This window comes from Mastigoproctus giganteus, chromosome 4 (genome assembly GCF_048544385.1).
Source record: "Mastigoproctus giganteus isolate SK-2022 chromosome 4, ASM4854438v1, whole genome shotgun sequence".
Taxonomy (NCBI): Eukaryota; Metazoa; Arthropoda; class Arachnida; order Uropygi; family Thelyphonidae; genus Mastigoproctus; species Mastigoproctus giganteus.
The window spans coordinates 173,891,498-173,919,311 of record NC_143578.1 but is presented as its reverse complement, the minus strand read 5'-3'; the positions used below and the strand labels follow the sequence as shown (position 1 = coordinate 173,919,311).

At 37.5% G+C, this 27,814-nt stretch overlaps 1 protein-coding gene across 1 annotated transcript in view; it reads left to right on the top strand.

The window, feature by feature from the left end:
* The window catches only part of LOC150087211 (glycogen debranching enzyme), a 763,093-nt gene that overhangs the window by 262,501 nt on the left and 472,778 nt on the right, over positions 1-27,814 (top strand). The window contains exons 11-12 of the mRNA XM_090371076.1: positions 12,605-12,768; positions 24,624-24,725. Of these exons, the coding sequence (XP_090227202.1) occupies positions 12,605-12,768; positions 24,624-24,725 (266 nt within the window). The remainder of the gene's footprint in view (positions 1-12,604; positions 12,769-24,623; positions 24,726-27,814) is intronic.

The window sequence follows — 27,814 nt, the reverse complement described above, 5'->3', positions numbered from 1 at the left end:
TGTGTCTCAATTATTGCTGCAGTATTGTCTAGATGATCCTGTAATGCATCTTTAACCAGTGACTCCATTATTTTACCCGGAACAGAAGTTAAACTAACTGGTCTGTAATTACGCGTGTCACCTGTCGATCCCTCTTTGTGAATTGGGGATATATTTGCACATCTCCAGTCCATGGGGACCTCCCCTGAGTCCAAGGATGCTCTCATAATTATGGCAAAGGGTTTGCTTACTTCCTTTGCCGCATCCTTTAATATAACTGGATAGATCCCATCCACCCCAGGTGCCTTTCGTATGTTTAACTTCAACAATTTCTCCTCCACTTCGCTCTCAGTTATTACAAAATCATTAAGCACCCTGCTACAATTTGATAGCCTTCTGGCATTTTCAAACCTTAACTTCTCATGTGTGAATGTAGATGCAAAATACTCATTCAGTTTGTTTGCTATCTGAGCAGGATCATCAACAGTCAAACCATCGATATCAAGTGGACCAATCAGATTCATCCCCTTCCTTTTAGAGTTTATATAAATAAAGAAATCCTTACTGTTTTTCTTAGCGTCTTTTGCCCAAGATTTCTCATAATCTGCCTTCTCCTGCCTAACCTCCTATGTGACCCGATCACAGACTAGCTTATATCTGCCATAGGCTTCCGAGTTACTTGATAATTTATATGCATCCCATGCATTTTTCTTCTCTGCCACGAGTCTCATTAGTTCATTTGATAACCATTTAGGCCTAAACCTTGAACAGTATTTCTTAATAGGTATGAAACTTTTAGTAGCTTCCACGATTAATTCCTTGAATGCTTCCCACTTAGAATTTTCTGTTGGTAACATCATCATTGTCTTTGAATCGTCCTGCTGCACCACTGATATATAGGAATTTTGCTAGCAGCGATAAAGAGTTGATTATCCCCTTGTATAAGGCAATGGTCAGGCCACACGTTGAGTTCTGCATGCAAGTCTGGAGGCCTCATTGTAAGATAGATGTAGAGCTACTAGAACATGTATAGAGAAGGGCAACGAGATTAGTGAGTGAAACAAAGGGTTACTGTTACAAAGAAAGGCTTACTTCTGCAAATTGCAGTGACTGGTGACTAGGCACCTGCAGTGATCTGATTAAGGTGTATAAGGCCTTGAATGGTTTGAGCAATCTCAATGCTGATGGAATTCATTTGCTTTCTCAGATTCTGCACCTGGGGGGTGCAGAATCTGAGAAAATTCAAATTGAAATTGAAGAAAGACAATTGTAGAATGGATGTTCGAAAATTTATTAGCTAGAGGGTGATTGATTGCTGGAACAAACTTCCATATGCTGTTGCAGAAGTTGACAAGGTCAAGGTGTATTTGTTTAATTGCGGTCTCCAGGGTATCTCCTATATACGGCTGTAACATCTGAAAAGGCAAAAAGCCAAAGCTGGCAAGTGTGTGTATGTAGATGTGTAACTATGTGTGTTGTTGTGTTGAGTGCCAGCACCTGTCGATTTCGCAGGCAGGGGACACCAGATCCCCTGTCTTGCGGCCAAAGTTGGGAGTCAGGCTCCACCTGCTACCTGAGACACTTAATGTCACTATCAAGCAAGCCTGGGAACCCCGAATTTTGAACTGAAAGGAAGATAGGAAATAGAAATTTTATTAAGGAGATGGGATGGGAGGGATAGCAGATAGAAGGGGGTGAAGAAGAAGGCATTTCCGAAAATGAATGTTAGAAAAGAAAGTTTAAAGTGCATATCACACTTAAGTTTTTGTCAAAACCAAGCAATACCACTAACCCAGATGGGCCCAACCAACTTACCAGTGCACCAATTGGCCATAAAAAAAATTAAAAAAAAAACTGTACATACCAAATACATAAAACTATTTACATTTATACAAGTATGATTAACACTCACCAGAGTGATTATCACCAACGTTCTACAATACAACCAAGCCTGCAATCTAGATGTTAGCCATGAGTAACAAAGCTCCATCATTTCAATAAACCTGCAGAACAGAAAGTTCTACACCAAAACAGTACACATAGTTGCAATAGGCACGGAATGAAAAACAAAATGTCATGACACCAATGTAGTAGTAGTAGTAGTGGCACATGATGCAAGAAAGCCAAGTGTAGGAGCTTATGCAGCATCAGCCAAAAAAAAAAAAAAAAAAAAAAATCACACCATTCCCTCCAAATGCCTGTCCAGTTCCTCCTTAAATTTATTTAACCTATCAACTTCTACAACGACAGATGGAAGTTTGTTCCAGCAATTAACCACCCGCTGGCTAAAGGCAAATTTCCACACATCTATTCTACATCTGTCCTTTCTTAATTTGAACTTATGTCCCCGTAGATTAGTAATCTGAACAAGTGGAAGGATCCCATCAGAATTCAGCGTGCTCAACCCATTCAAGGCCTTATAGACCTCAATCAGATCACCGCGCAGGTGCCTAGTCTCCAGCCACTGCAATTTGCAGAACTTAAGCCTCTCTTGGTAAGAGAATCCCTTCATTCCCCTCACCAATCGTGTTGCTCTTCTCTGTACATGCTCAAGCAAATCTACATCCTTCCTAAAATGAGGCCTCCAGACCTGTACGCAGTACTCAAGGCGTGGCCTGACCATTGCCTTATACAAAGGGACAATCACCTCCTTTTCCCTGCTAGCAAAATTCCTATATATCATTGACAAAACCCCATGATCCGCCCTAGCAGCCTGTCTGCACTGCTCAGAAAACTTCATATCTGACTGCACAATTACTCCCAGGTCTTTTTCATTTTCTACCACCTTAAGTGTAGTACCACACAGTTGGTACGTTTCTCTGGGGTTATTTCTACCCATATGCAGTACTTTGCATTTGTCAAGGTTGAACTTCAGTTGCCACTTCTTAGCCCATCTGCCCAAATTATCTAGATCCTGTTGCAGTAGCACACTGCCATTACTGTCATTAACAACCCTGCCAACCTTTGTGTCATCTGCAAACTTCGACATTAAGCCTGATATACCTTCATCAATATCATTGATAAATACACAAAACAACAGTGGACCCAACACCGAACCCTGTGGGACTCCACTAATAACATTAGTCCACGAAGAGCAGCACCCATTGATTACCACCCTCTGTCTTCTCCCACTTAACCATCCTTTTATCCATTGTAGCAACTTACCCTTAATACCATTCTGCTCCAATTTGTACAGTAGTCTTCCATGCGCAACAGTGTCAAAAGCTTTCCTGAAATCCAAGTATATGATATCAAAATTATTTTTTGCATCCAGTTCCTTTGTGACCACATCATAATAACCAATCAAATTTGTCAGACAAGACTTTCCCTTAACAAACCCATGCTGTGTTTGAGTTATTGCTGCAGTCTTGTCTAGATGATCCTGCAATGCATCTTTAACCAGCGACTCCATTATTTTACCCGGAACAGAAGTTAAACTAACTGGTCTACTTGTCAATAAATTAGGTTTAGTTATTATTATGATTTCCTATATTCAATAACAGTTTCCTGCTCTTTGATAATTTCTATGCAAAGTCAGAAAATGCCATGAAGTTTTCTCTACAAACAATAAACCTTTGAAACATCATCAGGAATGTAAATACTTGTTAACAATTACAATTCATTCCTAATATCAGAATAAGTTATACAGTCGAAAATGAGGTGCTCCACCATTTCAGGGGCTCCACAATGACATAGAGGAGAGTTAGCCAAACCCAATGAATATAATTTATAATTCAGGCTCCCATGACCTGTAATTAGGAAGGTTACTAAAGACCTGGATTAAACCAGGCAAGCTGGTTTTGATATTCAGAGACCACAGGAAGAAATTTGTTGGTGATTCTACCAAGATTAGAGTCAGTGTAAGAACTTTGCCATTCATTAATAAATGTAGTTCGAAGTCTTTTAATCTCCTCTTTCTCCTGCAGCTCCAAATTATAAGTGTAATCACCCACACTAGAAGGGAGAGCTTTCCGACTATGATATAGTAAATATTGCAGAGTTTCTTCAAACTGAATGGGAACTCTATGACATAGGATCTGCATGATCAATTCTGCATGATCGACTACAGCTAGCAAGAAAAAAACGCTGCACTTGAGCATGTATTTTTGACCATACAGTGATTAACCCTGGAGCCCCAAGCTCCAGCTGCATAACAAACAATGGGTATAAAAATACATGAATAATACATTTTAGGTGTGGAGGGTTTAATACCTCACACAGTCCTAGTAATTCTGATGATTTTGCTAGTCAGAATTTTGATTTTCTGTAAAACATATTTGGCTTCTTTTTTTTTTGTTAGTTGGTGCATTGGCTTCTGTGGCCATAATGCATCTCCCAAAGTTTTTGCATTTTACTCTGATCCAAGCCCGAGGCGGGATTCGAACCCTTGACCTTTGAGTTGCCAGGCAGGCACTTTACCCACCTGGCTACCCTGGTCGGCATATTTGGCATGCCCAATAAAGTTAATACAATCATCCAAAAATAAACCAAGGTATTTATAAGATCTTTTAACGTTGATTGACTCCCCATCAAGTTTTATACTAGGAGGTCTGTTAATATTTAAGTGTCCCTTTAATAACATCTGCTTAGTCTTGCTAATAGATATTTTTAATTTGTGTATCCTACACCAAGAAATCAATACATCAAGAAACTTATTAGCTCTGTATTCCAACTCCAACCAGGAGTCAACAGAAATCAAAACAGCCAGGTCATCGGCATAAGTGACCTGAAGGATGTTGTCATGATCCACAGAGAGCCAACCATCAAGGACCACATTCCAGCATACGGGGCCAAGAACAGTTCCGTGAGGGCAGCCCCTAGTAACAGATCTATAGACCAAACAGAAACCAGAAGCAACAGAAATAGAACGGTCAGAGAAGTAATCTGCTATAGGGTGGTAAATAGGAGGAAAAACCCAGCCTCCCGGAACCTTGCCAGGACACTCTGTCACCATATGGTGTCAAACGCCCCTTTGAAGTCCACAATGAGGCCGAGAACATATTCAGAAGTAGAAGAACCAACAGAATCCAGAATCAAACAAATAGCATCTGCAGTAGATTTTCCACAAGTGAAGCCAAACTGTATTTGCATGTAGATTTTTAGAATTATAATAATTTTGAAACCGAGAAACAATTAACTTTTCCAACACCTTACCAATAATTGGAAGCAGAGCAGTGGGTCTATAAAATGATGGATCAACTATATGTTTATCAAATCTTTTAAGCAAAAGCTTTAGATGTGCTTGCTTCCAGGGTTTAAGAAAAATCCCCATCACACAGACATTTGTTTAGCTGATTTAGTATAATTTGGGGACAAACCTGCCAAACCAGCTTAAGAATTGCCACCTCAATTAAGTCCTGACCAGGACACTTTCCATCTTTCATGGACATTATAGCATTTTCAATCTCAATGCAATCAGAATGATCCTTCTGACATGAACCAAGAATTGTCAGATTTTCAAACTCCATTCTGGACTGTTCCATTCCTTCAGGAATCAGAACATCTTGTTGAATAATATTATCAAGAAGAACATTAATGGATTCACTCCAATCCAGGGTCTCCAAACCATCACCAGAAGAAATTGATGAATACAAGTCACCTTGATGAATCTTATCTGTCATCAATTTATACTGTAATCCCCAAGGATCATCTTTTAATGTGTTGACTGCTACGTCAGCTGTATATGTCTGACACCATTACATTTTTCAGGTGCCACGTTGGACATATATTTCCAACACTCATTGTTTTAGTGGGAGCTGTGTTGGCTGTATATCACTGACGATTGTTGGAAATTTACATTATTTTTGAGAAGCGTGGCCTCCAGTGATACTTGTGATGAAATTTGCATGGCGCTATGAGGAAAAAATAAGTGGGTAACTGGTCATTATTTAAAAATTCTTTATTATTACAAATTTTATAATTACAAAATTATGAAGATTTATGGTGTTGTCCAAAACACTCCAAACACATGAAAGGTTGATGAATACAGTCTAGGCAATATGTCGAAACTCTTTTCCCCGTACTGCTAGCAACTGATCTTCCTTCCAACTCTTTCAGTTTTGTGTAACAAAAAACACACATCCTTCTAACTTTCTTGTTGTTTGCATCAAATTTTGCCGTTAATACTAACGGCAATGTGAAAAGCAATGTGCCGTTAATACTAACGGAAATGTGAAAAGCCAAAATGTACATCATATACATGAGTGTACATTTTGGCTTTTCACATTTCTCTTTCCATTCTATATTTAGCAAATCTGTAACTACCTCTTCCCGAAAGATTCTTATTTTTATTTGTTTTTGCATGGCACTCTTGTATACCACGTACGCATTGACAGTTATATTCCAAGTATATATTCTATCACTAATTTCCTGTACCACTTTACTCCCTTTCTTAGCGTTGTGGCATACGAATCCATTTGATCCGACAAATCAATGCCTGCCTTTCCCTTATTATACACTAGAATAGGAAGTAGTTTTTTTTTTTTTTTTTTTTTTTGGCTTCTTTCCATCTTCTTTTATTGGTGGAGGGTCCATCAACCATTTCTGGGGCATGCTTTGTTGTTAGTAGTCTCACATCTCGAGAATCTCACCCCATTAGAACAATAATTCCATTTTTTTTCTTCCTTGGCGCCGACCGGGCTAGCCGAGTGGGTAAAGTACCTGCCCGGCAACCCAAAGGTCGCGGGTTCGATTCCCGCCTCGGGCTTGGATCAAAGTACTGCAAAAACCTTGGGAGGTGCAATATGGCCACAGAAGCCGATGCGCCAACAACTACCAAATAAAATAAAAAAAAAAAAAAATCTTCCTTGGCGATCATCTCCCCTTTATGTAGCTTTGAGTACATGACTTCTTTGGACATAAATTTTTTACTTGCTTGTAATGCACCAACAACATCAGTTTTTTTGATGAAGAAACAATAATGCCAGATGGTAGCTGGTATAAAAATTGTCTACGTACAAGGTGCGACCATCATTTAGAAGTCCTTGCAAAAACTCTTTGCAGACCTTTGCAGCTAAACCTACGGATTTTATATAATTTTCAGATTTACCCGAATAGATCTTGCTCGACCAGGTATATGCTTCAGTGGAACATAACTTGAACAGCTTGATTCCATACCTGTGTGCTCTTTTTGGTATATATCATCAGAATATCAGTCTGCCCCTCCAAGGAATAAGAATTTCGTCAATGATGAAGTCTTGGCTGGGGAAAATATTTTCTGATATTTCAGCTGCAAAACATCTATCAGGTGTTGTATCGTACTGAGCCTGTCCCCTGTAATAGTGGCTTCATTGTCTGAAAAGTGAATGAGGCACAACAACAATTCAAATCTGTTGCGAGACAATTTTTGTTACTAAATTTTTCTTAGAGATAGGTTTAGTTGACTAGTAAGATGCAATACTCCCCAATCTTACTAGTCTCATCCACATAAGAAGCCTGAAAAACTTTCTCATCTCATCAGCAGTTGTTGGAACCCACTTTTTTAGATGATTCTGCCACGAAGCTCGGGTACTCTGAATTTTCTGTTTGGCATATCTGTTTGTTTCTGTTACAATAAGATTTATTACTTCTTCATCAAAAAATAATGAAAACACCTCAAGACGTATAATGTTTCTTGATACGTCTATTTGCAGTCCTGATTTGCCTGTAAAATCAAATGTTTTTTGGAATCCTTTGTATTCAGTCCATTCAATAGCTTCATTTGTTTCAGTCACTTCAATCTCAGGTTCTTCGGTCTTTTCAAATTGCTCATCAGTGTTTTCTTCTGCCATCCAGTTTTGAAGCACTTCTTCAATATTTTCCAGTATTTCAGTATCTCCTCTTTCATTTGAAGAAATATCCCAATCAAGATCTTTTACCGAATCATCAAAGTCGGATCTTCTTTTTCATCTTCAGAACTGCTACTAAGATTTTCAGCAATTTCTTTCAGTTCCTGTTCTTAGTAATTTTCTTTTAGCCATTGCTTTTTAGATTTTTTTTTTTTTTTTTTTTTTTTCCACAACACACTTGTACAAACTTGTGGAGAAACACAACAGAATAATAATGGGGATAATAGAATGTGCTAATGATCTTGTTTTCACAAAATTTCTAACAGTACTGACAAACTTTTTGCGATGTTTGAGAGTATATTTTATCGCGATTAGTTTTATCAGCACACCCAATAAACTAATCACAAAAGACCTTCATAATGCCGTAATAGCATCACACATATGTGGCCGAGACGTCTTCTCAAGAAATAAAGTAACCTACTGGGCTACGTCAGCCACATATATGCGACAAAAAAAAAAAAAAAAAAAAAAAAAAGAAAGACTCTTTTTTGATATTTTAAGCAAAAAAAATGGCATAACGCTGACATTACAATATTTATTATAGAATTGCTAATCAAATTATTCACTAAATATTTTTTGACCCCAGGGGATTTTTTTCCTTAACCTAGCTTGGCAGTCAATGTGTTAAGGAAGAATGAACAAACTTATCCCAAGCGGTCCTTTTTTCTTTGTAAATAGCATTAAAATACAGCTTCCGACCTGCTTTATACCCCTCATCTGTCCTATCAATTTCAATCCTAAGTCTGCTAGTCTTGTTAGTTCACTGATAGTTCCATTGAGCAGTTTTAAGGTTGTCTCTCAACTTCATGAGATTTTGTGTCCACCATGGGACAAAGTTTTGTTTCTTCTTTTTCTTTTTTAGGGTAAAGTCACAGACACTTCTAATCAACTTCTGAACTGCACTTTCCTGAGCATTAGCAGCCAAACAACTAATATGATCGATATTCACAGGAGAGGCAAGTTCGCATAACTTATTGTCAAAGGCATCCCAATCTGCCTCTGTGGTCCTATATCGTGGCAAGTCAAAAGAACGTCTAATGATATGTAGGTTAGACACAGGATCAATATCAAAAGTGATCACTAGAATACCACAAGGTATGCACCAACCACGGCTCCCAAAAGTTGAATTTTTAAAGGTGATATCATTAAAAGATTGACCCTGTGCCGAGAAAAATATGGGTGGATGACCTGGAGTATTCCACAAAGTACGATTCTTTGACCGAATTAAGTCTTCAAGCAGTTCACCCTTGGGGTCCAGAACTGGACTATTCCAAAAAGGAGGCAGCATTTGCATCCATCATAAAAACAATTGGATAACCAGCCAATCTAAACAGCACATTTTTCTATGTAATTGAGAAACGGCTCAATACTTTGACTGGACTGACTGCATTGAGCATAAATTGAGACAAAATAAATTTTTCCAAAAGCACCTTCTAAACAGGCACAGACAGTATGAGTTGTGCATAAACCAACTCATGTAATTTGAGGATCAGCTACCACCAAGGCAGCCCACACCCTAATAATAGCGATACCTCCAACACCTACAGTCTCAGCAACAGAAGAAACAACTCTACATCCAAATGGAAGCCCCCTTCACAACACCGTTAAAGGAGTATGATTCTTGTAAACCCAAAACTTTAATGGTGTGCTGTGAAATTGTTTTAGAAAGATCCCCCATCACTAAAATAGCATGTTGGCAATTGCTCAAACAGAATTATGAGTAGTCGGTCCGAACTTTAGTAGCTTCTTGGGCTCTCATAAATTCAGGGCATTTAACATCCCTGTAGAATGATCAGATTTTTTTCTTTCTGGACCTGCAATTTGGACATACAACAGGGGAATCCCTTTTAGGGCAATCTTCAAACTGGTGGCCCAGATCACAGTGTCCACAAGTGTTTTCTGATTGATGACAGTTTTTGGACGAGTATCCATAATTCAAACAATTAAAACAGCAAGACGCTATTAAGAAATCCTGAACACACTGGACAGACTAACCAACATAAACCTCTTACCCCCAAGTCCCATAAAAATCTTTCTGATTTGGTTTGGGGTCTCCATTATTTCTTGTTATTTTTATTTCATGATTTGCTGATTACTTTTATTAGTTTGAGACTAAAAGACCCAGCAATTAATGTACACATTTCAATATTATGAATAATTTATGTGGGGCCACAAAATAATTAGAGTGGACCAGTAAATCTTATAATGGGGGATTTTAATTTCCCAGATATTGACTGGAATTTGTGGGTTGGTCACTGACACACTAGCAAGGCTTTTGTGGATTTATTCGATGATTGTTTTCTACATTAGCATGTTCGGGAGGCAACTAGAGGGAGTAATACTCTTGATTTGATTATCAGTAGTGATGCTTCATGCATTAAGAATCTGCAGATAAAGGAACCACTAGGTGGCAGTGATCACAGTGTGCTAAAGTGGGATTTACTCAAAGAGGTAACTACCATTAGGGGTAAAGGGAAGGGTTTTTGCTTTCGTAAAGGCGACTACAATGGTCTGAGACAGTATTTAAATTCTATACAGTGGGACCAACTGATGATGTTACCAACAGCAAATTCAAAATGGAAAGCATTCAAAGAATTAATCTTGGAAGTTACTAGGCTTTACATACCAACTAAGAAATACTGTTCAGGATTTAGGCCTAAATGGATGTCAGATGAACTAATGAGACATATGGCAGAGAAGAAAAATGCATGGGATACATACAAATTAATGGGTGACACAGAAGCTTATGATAGATATAAGTTGGTCTGTAACCAAGTCACAAAGGAGATTAGACAGGCAAAGGCAGATTATGAGAAATCTTTGGCAAAGGATGCAAAGAAAAACAACAAAGAGTTCTTTACTTATTTAAACTGTAGAAGGAAAGGGATGAATCAGATTGGTCCACTGGATATTGGTGGTTCAACTGTTGATGATCCTGCTCAGGTGGCTAACAAACTAAATGAGTATTTTGCATCTACAATCACACATGAGGAGTTATTTAGGGAGGGGAATGCCAAAGGTGAATTGAACTCTGGCAGTGAGCTAGACAATTTTGTAATAACTGAGAGGAAAGTGGAGGAGAAATTGTTAAAGATAAACATAAAAAAAGGCACCCAGGGTGGATGGGATCTATCCAGTTATATTAAAGGAGGTAGTAAAGGAAGTAAACAAACCCTTAGCCATAATTATGAGAGCTTCCTTGGACTCAGGAAAGATAGCTATGGACTGGAGATGTGAAAATGTGACCCCAATTCACAAAGGAGGATCAAAGGCTGACACAAGTAATTATAGACCTGTTAGTTTAACTTCTATTCCAGGAAAATTAATGGAGGCACTGGTAAAAGAAGCACTGCAGGATCATCTAGACAAGACTTCAGTTTTAGCTCAGACACAGCATGGTTTTGTTAAGGGAAAGTCTTGCCTGACCAATTTGATTGGATACTATGATGTGATCACAAAGGAACTGGATTCAGGGAATAACTTTGATATCATATAGTTGGATCTTAGAAAGGCTTTTGATACTGTTGCACATGGAAGACTGCTGAACAGACTGTGGCAGTGTGGCATGGAGGCAAATTGCTGCTATGGATCAAGGGATGGTTGAGTGGGAGAAGACAGAGAGTGGTAATCAATGGTCACTGCTGATTGTGGACTAATGTTATTAGTGAAGTCCCTTAGGGTTCAGTGTTGGGTTCATTGTTGTTTTCTGTATTTATAAATGACATTGATGATGGTATATGAAGCTTAATGTCCAAGTTTGCGGACAATATGAAGGTTGGCAGGGTTATTAAGGAGACTAATGACAGTATGCTGCTGCAACAGGATCTAGAAAAGTTGAGCAGATGGGCTGAGAGGTGGCAAATGAAGTTAACATTGACAAATGTAAAGTACTACATATGGGAAGCAATAACCCCAGAGTAACGTATCAACTCTGTGGTACTACACTGACAGTGGTAGAGAATGAAAGGGACCTGGGGGTAGTTGTGCAGGCAGATATGAAGTTTTCTGAGCAGTGCAGACAGTCTACAAGAGTAGCTCATTGTGTCTTGTCAATGATATACAGGAATTTTTCTAGTAGGGATAAGGAGTTGATTATCCCCTTGTATAAGGCAGTGGTCAGGCCACACCTTGAGTACTGTATACAGGTCTGGAGGCCTTATTTTAAGAAGGATGTAGAGCTGTTGGAACGAGTAGAGAGAGAGAAGGGCAACAAGCGTAATGAATGGAATAAAGGATTGCTCTTATGAAGAAAGGCTTAAGTTTTGCAAATTACCGCATCTGGAGACTAGGCACCTGCGAGGTTGAGATGTATAAAGCCTTAAATGGTTTAAGCATGCTCAATGCCGATGGGATTCTTCCTCTTGCTCAGAATAATCACCTGAGAGGGCATAAATTCAAATTGAGGAAAGAAAGATGTAGGATAAATGTGCGGAAGTTTGCCTTTAGCCAGTGAGTAGTTGGTTGGTGGAACAGACCAACTACTCACTGGCTAAACTACTCACCATCTACTCAATGACCAACTACTCACCATCCTTTGTTGTGGAAGTTGATAGCCTAAATAAATTTAGGCTGGGCTGGACAGCTATTTGGAACGAATGGAGGAGTGAAATGGGAGAGTTTTTTTTGGCTGATGCTGCATAAGCTTGCTTTCTTGCATCATGTGCCTCTACTAATGCTAACGTGCAAATTAAAATAAACCAAAAGTAAAGTTATATTTATTGTGCTTGTTTAATGTTTTGAAAAACCTTAGTAGCATTTGCATTTTCCAAAATATGACTGTCTTTTAATTATTATTTTAGAGGCCATGAGTGCATTTGATGCTCATGAGCTTGGCCGTTTGGTATATAGATATGGAGGAGAGTCAGTAGGAGCTTTTATTCAACCTCCTGTAAGACCTCTGGTTCCGAACATTGCTCATGCTGTATTTTTAGATTTAACTCATGACAATCCATCTCCCATTCAGGTAAATTTTTATAGAATTATAAATGTAATTGTGTGTAAAACTAGTTTTGCTTTTTTTCAGTATTTTTAAAAGATTTACCTGTATTATATTTCTTTCATCTATAGCTTTTTATGAAACTAGAGAAACTTAGTAACAAAAAAGACATACCATAAGCCTTATCCCTCAAGAAATTAAAATTCTTTAAGGTGTTATGAACTCCCAAGGAAAGAAGTTGCTTTCAATAGTCATCTAAAAGAATATTCTGTACACATTCCAAAGTTTTGTGCAATGGTTAACAACACCACTCTTTCTTTGTTACAGTATTGTAGATATTTGCATAGGCAAAATTGTAATCCGGAGTCCAGCCTCGTGCAAAGGATTTTAGTTTAATCCATCTCAAGAAACAGAAATTGTTACAATCACACTCCTACAAAAATGGGGGGATATGAATAAACAAACAGAATAATCAAAATTAATAATAATATAGTTTCACTCACCAATTCATGGGATATGCACAGTAAACCTATGCATACTGCTGTTCAGGAAGAGGATGAAATGAACACTTTCTGAAGAGAGAGAGAGAGAGAGAGAGAGAGAGCAGCACACATTTAATATGTGCTTTATTATTTTAGTTATGAGAGGAAGCTCTTTTATTTTTTTTTGTGATTTAGTACAAAATTTTGGTGGCAACTTCAGTTCAATATCTCCCATGGAATGTGCAAATACTTGTCATTTCATTCTCTACACAATATATGGGCTTGTCTACCATACACCTAAAGTCAAGAGAATTTAATTTTTTTGTACTTTATGGCAATGTGTTACCTTTTTGTGGCATGATAACACCAGCTGGTAAGGATGCAGTTTTGCAAACATTATTTCTGTCATCACCAGGAATGTTACTGACGTTTCTTTCTCATTCTATAAATATTATGAGCTGCCTAAAGTTAAGACACAGAAATATAGCCGTTCTTGCATTTTGTGAATTACAAACTTTTGAAAACATTTAATATCGAATCCTACCAAAACTAATGATTTGGTAGGATTCAATATTAAATGTTTTAAAGTGTAAAATCTAATAAGAATAACAAGAAGTTAGGTATAAGTGAGCTTGACTGAAATGATAAAAGGAGTGAGGAGCTCTACCAATGATTTTGCTTCATTTCTCTCAATATTTCCACCCTATTTTTCTCATTGTGATTGAGCAGTTGGTTGTAAATTTCATCATATGCTGGCCTTAATGAATTGAGCAAGCATGTCAGATTAGAGAGAGAGAGAGAGAGAGAGAGAGAGAGAGAGAGAGAGAGAGAGAGAGAGAGAGAGAGAGATCATATGCTATATTTAATGAAGTGAGCATATCAAGTCTACTGTATCAGTTTCATGAAATGTTTTCTTAGAAATTGAATAAACCTGGAAAATTTTAAAAGACACAAGCAAGTTGAGTATTATTTACAACTACATCAATGGGAGGAAAATTACTAACAGTTTTTTTTTTTTTTTTTTTTTATGAAAACTGCAAACACAAAAGGTATTACAACCTATAGTACTTAATACTGAGCATGGGTTGAAGGATGAAAAGATGAAAGAAGATATTTATTGACATTAGACTTGAACTTCTGTAGATTGTAATTTTCTGGAAATACGTATGAAGGGAAATTGTTGAAGAAAATGGAAGAAGAAGAAAAGTTGGTTATGTGAATTTGAAGTTGGACAGTAAAAGTATGCTGACTGATTCAGCAAACCAATTCAGAAGAATAGTCTCCATGGAGTTATTTATAGAAAGGCTTGCAGCAGAAAGAGAATACCTATGAGACATAGAGTGGAGAGACTTTGTAAGAGATTGGTCATTAATTAACTTAACTGCCCTCTCTTGAATGGAACCTAAAAGCTTCAGAGAGGTTTTGGGGGTATTGCCACATATGTGGAACAATATTCAATGATAGGCTGGATTTGAGAATGAGTAGTTGTTTAGAAGAAAAGTAATGCCAAGAATGAAAGAGAAAACCCAATTTTTTTAGATACAGGGGAAGCAATATTTGTGATGTGCTTATTATTATTATTAGCCATATGGTGCAAGGAAGCCTGAGGCTTATGCTGCCAGCCAAAAAAAATTTCCCAGAGAGAGAGAGAGAGAGCGATTAGAAGTCAGGTAATCCCTAATAGAGGTATATGATATTGTCTAGAAATCTGAGTGCTGTCGTAATCATTGGAATATTAAGAAAGATAAAAATAGGAATATGAAGGAAGATAAGAAAAGGACAAGCAGAAGAATCTTTTTTGTGAGATATAATGCAGGACCAAGTTTTAGAAGGATTGAAATTAACTGTTATCTTTGCCCTACTGAAGAAAGAGAGAAAATCTTTATTGCAACTAGATGGATATAGTGTAGATAAATGTAATTAAAGTTGCAACTGTCCCATCATGACCAAAAGCCAAGTGCTCACATCACAATTAAACACTTAAGTACACAACAATATAAAAAGTAAATATTAAAAAAATTAAACATGCTATCATGATTCCTCACATGATGCAAGTATTGACTGTATTTATAATGCTACATCACGTAAGCTTATATTTACGATATATATAATATACATGAATGACATTCATACTTTCACTGTTTATACTCATTGATGCACTCTTGTTAACCCATTCATGGGTATGTGTACACAAAGTGAATGAATTTCTTTGAAGCACAGAAAGCTTGGCAGATGGTATGGAGAGGAGCATGAGCTTGTTCTTATTGGCTTCTTCAATTCGGGCAAGCTGCCAATAGAACCTATAGGAAAGACCTCTTTTTATCTGCATGGAAGAAAGAAAGAGGAAAGACCTTTTTTTTTCTTTTTCAACTTATAGGAAAGACCTCTTTTTATCTGAATGGAAGAAAGAAAGAGGAAAGACCTATTTTTTTCTTTCTTTCTGCTCTGAGCAGAAAGAAACGTTAACGCTCATGTAGACATGAGCGTGAAACCGAAACTTTGGGTCAAATACTATTCCCAAATCTGCATGGGTATCACAATTCCGTCGAATGTTGGTGCTGTTACTGTAGGGATTGGTTTGAGGGAAAACACCTTTAGTTTTGTTTTTTGTGGATTAATTGAGAGACTGTACTGTTTGAGGTAAGAAGCAATGTTAATGACTATTATTGATATATGCTGTAGCCTCAAGATAATTGTTAGAAGCAATAGGTGTTAGAATTTTTATGTCGTCTGCATACATGATGATTTTCTCATTGTTACGGACAAGAAGAGTGATGATGGCTGTAAATAACAAGCCAGATAGGCCTCTTCCTTGTGGAACACCAGCAGAGATTGCCCTTTTGTATTATTGTTAATGGGTATCAATCTGTAAGACTCTGTTGTGAAGGAGTGATGCTAAGAACCAGAGGATATTCCCTTTGTTTAAATTTTTGGCTGTTAAGGAACTTGGAGCTGATGACAATGGAGGTGTCAACGTTTTTTCGACGAGTGGTCCCTGAGTGATTAATTTAGCATAGGTAGGATGTTGATCTGATTTGTAGTGCATCTCAGGAGGTTCTTCAATTATACATGTTAAGGAGGAAAACAGCAAGTCAAGATGGTTTTCTCCTCTAGTAGGGCGATGATCGATTAGCTGTATATTTGCTGACTTCGGGTAGTCAACAAGAACCTTCTTGTGAGCTGTGGAGTGAGGTTGAAATTCCCAATCACAATATGGTGAGCTGAAGGCTACAAGTGGTTTATAGCCCAGTTGCTGCCTCGGTAACTATATCAATAGTGGATACAATGGGCGAGGGAGGGATATACATTAAGCAGATATCTACACTGGATGCATTTCTGAGCAGTGTGATGGCAAGGGCTTTGAAATTCAGGAAGTCACTGGAGTTAGTGTTGATCACTTTGAAGGTCTCCTTTTTGAAGAACATAGTAACACCACTTCGTAGGCGCCTCCGTAGCCAGGTGGGAAGGAGCAGCAGTGCTCCTTCCCACCTGGAACACGGTGGTGACAGGCTCGAAATGACCACCGCATATCCCGGAGCAATATGGCCTTAGTTGCTAATGCTCCTAATAACAAACAAACAAACAAACACTACTTCCCTCTTCTTTTTCTCCTGGAGGTAAACTCCACCCCATATCCTGCTGGTGTAGTTATCACTATGTTCTGTTGCTTGTGCTCAAGCCATTAGCATTAGTAGAGGCATATGATGCAAGAAAGCAAGCTTATTCAGCATCAGCCAAAAAAAAAAAAAAAAAAAAAAAAAAAAACACAACCACTACTCTCATTTCACCCCTCTGTTCGTTCGAAATACCTGTCCAGCTGAGCCTTAAATTTGTTTAGGCTATCAACTTCAACAACAAGTGATGGAAGTCTATTCCACAAACCAACTGCCCGCTGGCTAAAAGCAAATTTCCGCACATCTATCCGACATCTGTCCTTCCTCAATTTGAATTTATGCCATCTCAGGTGATTATTCTGAGCAAGAGGAAGAATCCCATCTGCATTGAGCATGCTCAAGCCATTCAAAGCCTTATACACCTCTATCAGATCACCTCACCAATGCCTAGTCTCCAGACTGTAATTTGCAAAACTTAAGCCTTTCTTCGTAAGAGCAACCCTTTGTTCCATTCACTAATCTTGTTGCCCTTCTCTGTACTCATTCCAGCAGCTCTACATCCTTCTTGAAATGAGGCCTCCAGACCTGTATACAGTACTCGAGGTGTGGCCTGACCCAATGCCTTATACAAGGGAATAATTACATCCCTATCCCTGCTAGAAAAATTCCTGTATATCATTGACAAGACACCATGAGCTACTCTTGCAGCTCGTCTGCACTGCTCAGAGAACTTCATATCTGTCTGCACAATTACCCCCAGGTCCTTTTCATTCTCTACCACTGTCAGCGTAGTACCACAGAGTTGATACGTTGATCTGAGGTTACTGTTTCCCATATGTAGTACTTTACATTTGTCAATGTTAAACTTCATTTGCCACCTCTCAGCCCATCTGCTCATGTTTCAGATATAGCTGATATCGAGCTCACCTGCTATCCGGATTTGCTCTGCATTTCTTAATCTCCTAACATTCTGATACATTACAATTAGTGTCAGAGCAAGGCACTTGAATTAAATTTTTGGGCCTTGAGAAAGGAAGCACCTTATTAGGTCATGGTTATCTCACTGTGATCATCATTGGGATCAGCCAGCATAGCTTATCTTCCTTGCTCAGAAAATTTGCACTTTTGGGTGAAATGGGGACATTGTCTACTGCATTGGCAGAACCAGGCTATCTTGTTCTCCATGTGGCTTAAAAAGCATGATCACTGTTGAGCCTGGGTCTAGGATCAGCTTCTATTCAGCTGAGCGTCTGGTGCGGGCTCTGTGATTCTTCTCCTCCTGACGCTGTGGCTTGGGTAGAATGGTCGTACAATAACACCAACTGGCCAGGAAGAGGGGTTGCTAATTTTTTCAACAGATGTTGCTTCGCAGGATAAATTGAAGGAAGCATAGTTTTTGCTCTTGATGGATAGCTTAGTGACTTCTACGCTTACGTTGAGATCTTGAAGGAGGACATTAGCTACAGCCTCAAAATGAAAAAATTCTTAGAGGCGTTGTGATGCAGCATCATGGCTCGGAGCTTAGAGGAGTTTGAAGTGCCTGTTACACACGCCTTTTTGAATGAAAAAGGTGTTTATAACAGGCACCCATGTTATGCTGATGACATTTTTATAAGGCTGAGTTTCAGGGTTGTGAGCTAGCAATTCAGTATGATGGCTGATATCACCTCTCTCTCTCTCTTGTGTGTGCGCTGATGGCATAATTTCTGGATTTTTCCCCAATTACCTGGAGATCAGGATTTAAGGAATTGGTAGAGGATATTTGAGAAGTTGGAGCTTTGTGCAGGGCAAGGTTTCTCAAACTGGAAAGTGGAATGTAATGTGCTATCATCAGCAAAACTATGAATGGGATTTCTGGTTAATGTGAGAAGGTCATTAACATATACAAGAGGAAAAGAGTGGGAGACAGAACTGAACCTTGGGGAACACTGCCATTAGTGGAGAAGTTAGAAGACAGAGAGCAATCTACCATCATCTGCAGTGAGTGGTCAGAGAGAAAACTGGATACCCAATTACAAAAAACAATTAACAGACCATAAGATGGAAGCTTATTTTTTTTAGCATTAGCATTAGCATTAGTAGAGACATTTGATGCAAGAAAGCAAGCTTATGCAGCATCAGCCAAAAAAAAAAAAAAAAAAAAAAAAGAAAAAAAAACCACTCCCACTTCACCCCTCTGTTCATTCAAAATACCTGTCCAGCTGAGCCTTAAACTTATTTAGGCTATCAACTTCCACGACAAGGGATGGAAGTCTGTTCCACCAACCAACCACTCGCTGGCTAAAGGCAAATTTACGCACGTCTATTTTTAGAAAACCTTTATGCCAAACAGAATCAAAAGCTTTTGGAATGTCAAGAGCAAATGTTTGAATTTCACCAACCTTTTCCATTGAATTCATCCATAGATGGGTATCATAAGCCAGTATATCACCAGTGGATTGACACTGATGGAATCCATATTGGCAGTCATTGATCAGATGGAAGGTTTCTAGACAGCTTAGAAGTTGGTGGTTAATGGAATTCTCCATTACTTTAGAAAGAGTAAGAGTAAGTGCAATGGGACGATAATTCGATGGGAGGGATTTGTTGTCCTTTTTAGAACTGGCTGGATGTGAGCAAATCTCCAAGTAGAAGGAAAAACATCAGTGGAATAAGAAAGTGTAAAAAGGCAAAAAAGACATCACAGAACAAGTGTAAGCTCAGGAGCACAAGTTTTGAGAACAAGTGGAGAAATACCATCAGGACCTGGCACTTTCTTGCCATCAGGACTGTTAAAAATTATTGACATTCTTTTGACGGAAGACTGCCTCCTGCAGTAATGGTGTGTACTGGGAATGGTAGGAGGTGATTTACCAAGATTATCAATACACAAGTTAGAAGAAAAGTAGGATGTCAGCAGGTTAGCTTTATCTTTAACTGAGGTGTGAGTAGAGAAGGGTAAAAATTGTGGCCTGGCAAGAGACCAGAATGTTCAGCTACTATTTGGACAAGAAGCAAGTTTTCTGTTCTTATCTTGTTCAAAATCTATTTTGACTGATTAATAACTGTATTACTATTGTTGCGAGCTTTAGTGTATGCATAAAATGAACCGAGAGATTTGATTGCAGGCCAATTGCAATATGCAACATTCTTATTTTGAATAGCCTTAGCACACATATTGGAAAACCAAAGTGTAGATAAAGGGCAAGATTTTAAGGTGTAGTGTGGAATAAAGGATTTCATCCCTACATGAATAATTTCACTGACACGATTAAAGCAAACATTGACATCAGAAAACAGTAATCCAACCAAGGAAAAGAACAATAGAAACCTTGCAGATTTCTATTGTTCCATTGTTCCATTCTTCTATTGCTCCATTTTGCATTCTTTTAATGTCAAACAACTCCTATTGCTCCATTTTGGCATTCTTTTAATGTCAAACAACTCCTATTGCTCCATTTTGTATTCTTTTAATGTCAAACAACATGAGGTTGGATAAAGGCCTTAAGAAAAAGGTTCCATTGGAGAACAGACCATCACCAAGTTGTGATTTGAGGTGTCTAGTGGACCATTCACCTCAAGAGTTGTTTGTGAGAAAAAGATCAAGCATGTTGACTGTGCGGTTAGGATTGTCTGGTATTTTAGTAGATAAATGAACAACCTGTGTGAGATAATTAGTAATTGTAAAAGCCTCAATATCTCAACGAGCTGGGTCTGTGTGACTAGAAATTGGAAGCCAGCTGGAGTTGTGAATATTAAAATCCCCAAGGAAAATTATCTCACTGTTAGGAAAGTTAGACTGGAGAAAGTCAAGTTTCAAAGAATGGAAGTCAGAGAATTCCAAGTGATTACTGGAGTTGGGAGAATGATAGAGGCAAAAGGTAAATTTGACAGAATGGTGTAGAGATTTTTGTCAAATGTGTTTCTTAAAATCATTTTTAAAAGATGAGAACTACAGTTAATGCATGGTAGGAGAGAGTGCAAACCATGTTGGATCTATGATCAGTTACAAATATCAGTTACTAGTTTAAAACCAAGTTGCATTAATCTTCTCTTAATTTCCTAACATTTTCACCTCATCAGACTTGTCTTCATCAGGAAATTCACATAAATAAAATCCTACCCGCGAGTTTAGAGTCTCCATGAAACATGAAATTTTTTTGTAACATTATTATAATTATACAAATGTGGTTACAAGAAAATGGTTAATCTTGTTTACAAGATTATTATAAAAAGAAACTTTATCCGTAGACAATTAAATGCTTCAGTTAGGGTAAGTTCTTTGCAAGGTTAAATATCACTATGCCAAGACACCCCAATATTGAAATGATATAAAATCATAAAATAAAAATAAGAAAAAGCAAAGTGACATCCCCAAGTAGTGCAAGTGTATGACTCCCCACCTAAGGAGACATCCCCATAACCCATAAGTATCACTTCCCAATTAAAAAATAAAAATAACCAAAGATAAGGAACTCAAAAGCTCCACCTTTACAAGGAACATCAAGGATTTTATTTTATTTGAATATTAAGGTATCTTGGTATATAAGTAGCAGTATTACACCTTGCTAAGAATTTACCCTGATTATAGCATTTACTCATTTTGTAGTAAATAGTGTTTCTTTTCATAACAGTCTTGTAGACGAATTTACCCTGATTATAGCATTTACTTGTTTTGTAGTAAATAGTGTTTTCTTTTCATAACAGTCTTGTAGAATAACCACTTTTTTTGTATGAAATCTTGTTTTTCTATAATGACCATTCTTATACTATGTGAATATTAAGATAGTTTATTTAGCTACTAACTAGATCCTTATATATTAAAGTAACATTTTTGGAACCTTGCTAAAACTCATTCTCAGACTATGGTCTGAGATACATAGGCTATTGCCAGTCTCCTGCTTGTTGAATGTTTCAATTTTGACTGCACATTCTGAATTACAGAATGGAAATCTTCAGAAATGATGACTTCCATAAAACACATTATTTAACACCATTACTGAAGACCTTTCCCAGAACTTACTTATATTGATGGTTCCTCTTCAATTAATCTTAAATTTTAATGTCACTGAATTTTGAAATCTGACAGTTTCTTAATAAATAAGTGAATTAATAAACATTTCTTATGCAACCTAGTTATGTGGCATACTGAGCTACTCAGCCACATTTGTATAGATAATAATAATGCAAGTCATAATGAAAATTACCTGGGGGTAATAAAACAGTCCTTTGCATTCTAACATAGCAACTGTAAAACTTATACATATAAATGTATAATTAAAGTAAATAGTGAATTTTTTTCATATATAGTTCAGAAATATTCTAAGTTCTCTGTTTAGTGATTTTCCCATTTATCACTCATTTAAAAGGAGTTCAACCACCCATTGTAAACTGTAGGAATTGCTGAAAGCTTCTTCAGTCAGCGTACAGTTAGCTGATCTCAAGCAGAGTGAATAGAGTTTCTGGGTTCTGGATTTTTTTAGCACTTGAAGAAATAGTGTATATATATGGCACAGGTGCAGAAAAAAAAAAGGAGAAAATATAACATTGTCTGTGTGATTTCCCTAGAGCTCTCTGAGCACTTTGCACCAAGATTGTGGACTCTTTCTGAAAAAAGGTTTGCATCAGAAGAAGAATTCCAGTTAATAAATCATTGTATTGTCCCTTTCGATAATAATAATAATAATAATAAGAAGAAGAAGAAGAAAAAGAAAAATAACGGTTTGTATACTGATTCTGTAATTATATTCATCATCATCATCATCACCCATTTTCAATCCACTGCAGGATGAAGGCCTCTCCAGCAACTTTCCAGTTCCTTCTGTTTTGAGCACTGGCCATCCATTTACTACTCAAAGACTCATGAATTTCATCTATCCATCTCCGCCTTTGTCTTCCAGGTTTTCTTCTAGCTCCTCTTGGGTACCATTCTGTTATTTTCTTAGTCCATCTGTCATCATGTCTTCGAGCTATGTGTCCTGCCCAAGACCATTTTAGTTCTTTAGTTTTGATAAGAATGTCCTTTACTTGAGTTTGCTGCCTAATCCATGTGTTTCTCTTCTTATCTAACAGTTCCCAATATAATTCGTTCCATTCTTCGCTGTGTAGTTCTTAGCTTCTCTTCCATTCTTTTGGTGAGTGCCCAAGTTTCACTTCCATAAGTCATGGTGGGGAGTATACACTGATTCATTATTTTACGTTTCAGACAAACTGGGATATTGCTCTTCAGTATGTGACTATATTTCCTGAATGCTATCCATCCAAAATTTATTCTTCTCTTGACTTCCAGCCATTTATCATTATTACAGCTAATAACTTGTCCCAGATAAGTATATGACTCCACCTTTTCAATTACTGCTCCTTCAATCATTATTTCCCTTTCCGTGGCATACTTGTTCATCATTACTTTTGTTTTCGCCATATTCATCTTTAGTCCAAAATCCTTACTAACTGTGCATAACTGATTAAGATTTTCCTCTAATTCTTTGGGATCGTGGCTTATGACCACAATGTCATCTGCAAATCGTAAATGGTTTAGGTACTCTCCGTTCACATTGACTCCTTTCTGCGACCAGTCTAATCTTCTGAAAGCTTCCTCAAGGGCAGCAGTAAACAGCTTCGGAGATATTGTGTCTCCTTGTCGAACTCCTTTCTCGATTTTAAATTTGCTACTGTCTTTGTCTAGTCTAATAAAGGATGTAGCACTCTCATATATTTTCTTCAAAATCATAATATATGGAGTATCTATGCCTTGTCTTTCCAGTGCCTGAAACATTACCTTATGCTGTATGGAGTCAAATGCCTTTTCATAATCCACAAATGCCAGGCATAATGGTGTTTTATATTCATTTGTTTTCTCCATTAGCTGTGATATTACGTGAAGGTGATCCATAGTTGAGAATCCTGTCCTAAAGCCAGCTTGCTCTTTCGGTTGATTCTCATCAAGTATTCTTTCTAATCTGTTAGTAATGACCCTTGTGAACAACTTGTAGATATGGGATAACAAGCTAATTGGTCTATAATTTCCAATTTCTGATTTATCTCCTTTCTTATGCAGCAAAACTATGATTGCATTATTCCACTGCTTAGGCATCACACCTTTTCTAATGCACTTTGTGAAGAGCCTTGCCAGTTTTTGTGTTATGTCTCTTCCTCCCAATTTTAACAACTCTATAGTAACTTCATCTTCCCCCGGGGCTTTCCGATTCTTCATTTTCTTCAATGCATGTTCTACCTCATCAGGAAGAATATCGGGTATGTCGTATGTGTTGCTACTTTGCAATCCATGTTCCCCACTGCTGGTATCATTCCCTCGCTCCTTGTATAATTCTCTATTTTATTACGTTGTAATTAATGAGTTTATAGGTAATCAGTAAAAACAGGAAAGGCACATATCACAATGAACAAGAGGCGCCTCCATAGCCAGGTGGGCAGGAGCAGCAGTGCATAGCACACGCTTCTTGATTAGACCGGGGTTCGAGCCCGTGATCACCAAATACGGAGGATGCGGAAAAATCAGGGAATGACCACCGCATATCCTCAGAACAATATGGCCTTAGTTGCGAATGCTCCTAAAAACCAAATAACAACAACAACAACGAACAAGATTGATCACTGAAAATTTCTAGTTATTTTTTTTATAAAATTATATAGTATCAAATATGAGTTTGTTCTTGGACATTAAGATTCAGTTCTCTATCAGTTTTTCACAATGAAAGCAATTGGGTAGTGTCTTAGTTTTGCACCTATTACTTTCATTTTTTCATGTATGGGAATAAACGACTCTTTTTGATGTTTTTCATTTTAGAAACGATGTGTATATGATCTTTTACCTAGCACGGCTTTGGTTTCAATGGCATGCTGTGCCACTGGAAGTACTCGTGGCTATGATGAATTAGTGCCTTTCCATGTAAGTTATATTTTAAAATAATTCCTCTTCCAAACAAATTCATTCTTCTTGTATTAAAGAAAAAATATTTTTAAATATATTTACAAGCACATTTTGCTTATAGTGATATTTAATAAATTATGCTTTGCACTACCTGTTTGTTGATTTGATTAAAAATTTTATTGTGTTAAAAAATTTTATGCGTGTAACAAAAACAGAAGATATTCTAATGCTGGCATTGTTGTATAATTTTAAATAGTTTTATCCCTTTGTTAGTCAGAGGTCTGAGTAATGGTTTTAAAGAAACAGTAATGAATATAGTTTCAGGTTTTTTTCAAAATGTACATGTATACCAGTGCTGGCTGGCTGTGACTTGCCATTTAATATTGCCATAGTAACAGGGAAAAAAAAAAAAGTAAATACTTTATTTTTATTATTGAAGTTAAAAATGATTAAATACTATATAATGCAGTTGTACATATAAATCAACAGAATGAAGTGACATGCCACTCTAAAATTGGCCCTCATTGCTTCCATATTGCATTAGCATTAGTAGAGGCATTTGATGCAAGAAAGCAAGCTTATGCTGCATTAGCCAAAAAAAAAAAAAAAACCCACTTCCACTTCACCCCTCTGTTCATTCAAAATACCTGTCCAGCTGAGCCTTAAACTTATTTAGGCTATCAACCTCCACCACAAGGGATGGAAGTCTGTTTCACCAACCAACCACCCGCTGGCTAAAGGCAAATTTCCGCACATCTATCCTACATCTGTCTTTCCTCAGTTTGAATTTATGCCCTCTCAGGTGATTTTTCTGAGCTAGAGGAAGAATCCCATCAGCATTGAGCATGCTTAAACCATTCAAGGCTTTATACACCTCTATCAGATCACCTCGCTGGTGCCTAGTCTCCAGACACTGTAATTTGCAAAACTTAAGCCTTTCTTCATAAGAGCACCCCTTTGTTCCATTCACTAATCTTGTTGCCCTTCTCTGTACTCGTTCCAGCAGCTCTACATCCTTCTTGAAATGAGGCCTAAATGATCCATTGCGAATGATCCATGCATGCAGTGGATCATACCTTCTGTATAAAAATGTTCTGTGTTTTTATTCTTTTTCAAGAATAAAGAGTTGCATAGACAAAAACCAGACTACAGACTTAGTTTTTATTTGGGATAAAATTAAGATATATTAAAAATCAAAAAAATACATGAATAATATTAGAGTTATTTGTTGGGTAAAATAAATGTTGAAACTTGGTTGAATTAGCTTTTTGCAATCCAAAATATTGTATTGCAAACATTGGCCATGTTGCCACCTTCTATAGGATACAACATTAGGCATCTTCTTCTGAACCTACTTGAAAACATGTGGTATCCAATTAAAAACTGCTTGGTAATTAGTGTTGATACTTTTCTGTTATGGTAGGTCTTAAAACTGGAGAAGGAGAGTCATTAAAAAAAAGTGTTGAGCACCTGGTTATGATAGGCTGTCCTTGTCATCTCTAATTCTGGTATTGAAGAGGAGTTGCTTTCTTTCCTGTGAAACTGGATGAATATTTGGTGGAGCTTTTACTATCATCTAGAAAGAAGCATTAAGGAAGATGGATTTATGCAGTCCAGAGTTAATCTGCAGCAGCATGTTCGAGAGGCAACCAGAGAGGGTAATACTCTTGATCTGGTTATCAGCAGTGATCATTCGTGTATTAAGAATTTGCAAATAAAGGAACCACTAGGTGGCAGTGATCACAGTGTACTGATGTGGGATTTACTTAAAGATATAATTACCATCAGGGGTAAAAGAAAGGGTTTTTGCTTCCGTAAAGGTGAGTACAGTGGTCTCAGACAGTTTTTAAATTCTGTACAGGGGGGGGATCAACTGACGATGTTACCAACAGTAAATTCTAAGGAATTTACTGTTGGTAACATCGTTAAGTAAATTCAAGGAATTAATTGTAGAAACTACTAAAAGTTTCATACCTATTAAGAAATATTGCTCAAGGTTTAGGCCTAAATGATTATCAAATGAACTAATGAGACTGACAAGGAAGAAAAATGCATGGGATGCATATAAATTATCAAGCGACTCAGAAGCCTATGGAAGATATAAGCTGGTCTGTGATCAGGTCACAAAGGAAGTTAGGCAGGCGAAGACAGATTACGAGAAATCTTTGGCAAAAGATGCTAAGAAAAACAGCAAGGATTTCTTTACTTATATAAACTCTAAAACGAAGAGGATGAATCTGATTGGTCCACTTCATATCGATGGTTCGATATCAAGTGGACCAATTGGACTGTTGATGATCCTGCTCAGAGAGTAAACAAACTGAATGAGTATTTTGCATCTACATTCACACATGAGGAGTTACTAGGCGTCTCCGTAGCCAGGTGGGCAGGAGCAGCAATGCGTAGCACACACTTCTTGATTGGACCGGGGTTCGAGCCTGTGACCACCAAATACGGAGGATGCAGAAAGGTCAGGATATGACCACCGCATATCCCCGGAGCAATATGGCCTTAGTTGCTAATGCTCCAAATAACAACATAACAACAACATGAGGAGTTATTAAGGTTTGAAAATGGCAGAAAGTTATCAAATTATTGCAGTGTGCTTAATGATTTTGTAATAACTGAGAGCAAAGTGGAGGAGAAATTGTTGAAGTTAAACATAAGAAAGGCACCTGGGGTGGATGGGATCTATCCAGTTATATTAAAGGAGGTGGCAAAGTAACTAAGCAAACCCTTAGCCATAATTATGAGAGCATCCTTAGACTCAGGGGAGGTCTCCACAGACTGGAGATGTGCAAATGGGAATCGAAGGGTGACACGAGTAATTACAGACCAGTTAGTTTAACTTCTGTTCCGGTAAAATAATGGAGTCACAGGTTAAAGATGCATTTCAGGATCATCTAGACAAGTCTGGAGCAATAATTCAGACACAGCATGGGTTTGTTAATGGAAAGTCTTGTCTGACAAATTTGATAGGATATTATGATGTGGTTACATAGGATCTGGTTGCAAAAAATAATTTTGATATCATATATTTTGATTTCAGGAAAGCTTTTGACACGGTTGTGCATGGAAGACTATTGTACAAATTGGAGTAGAATGGT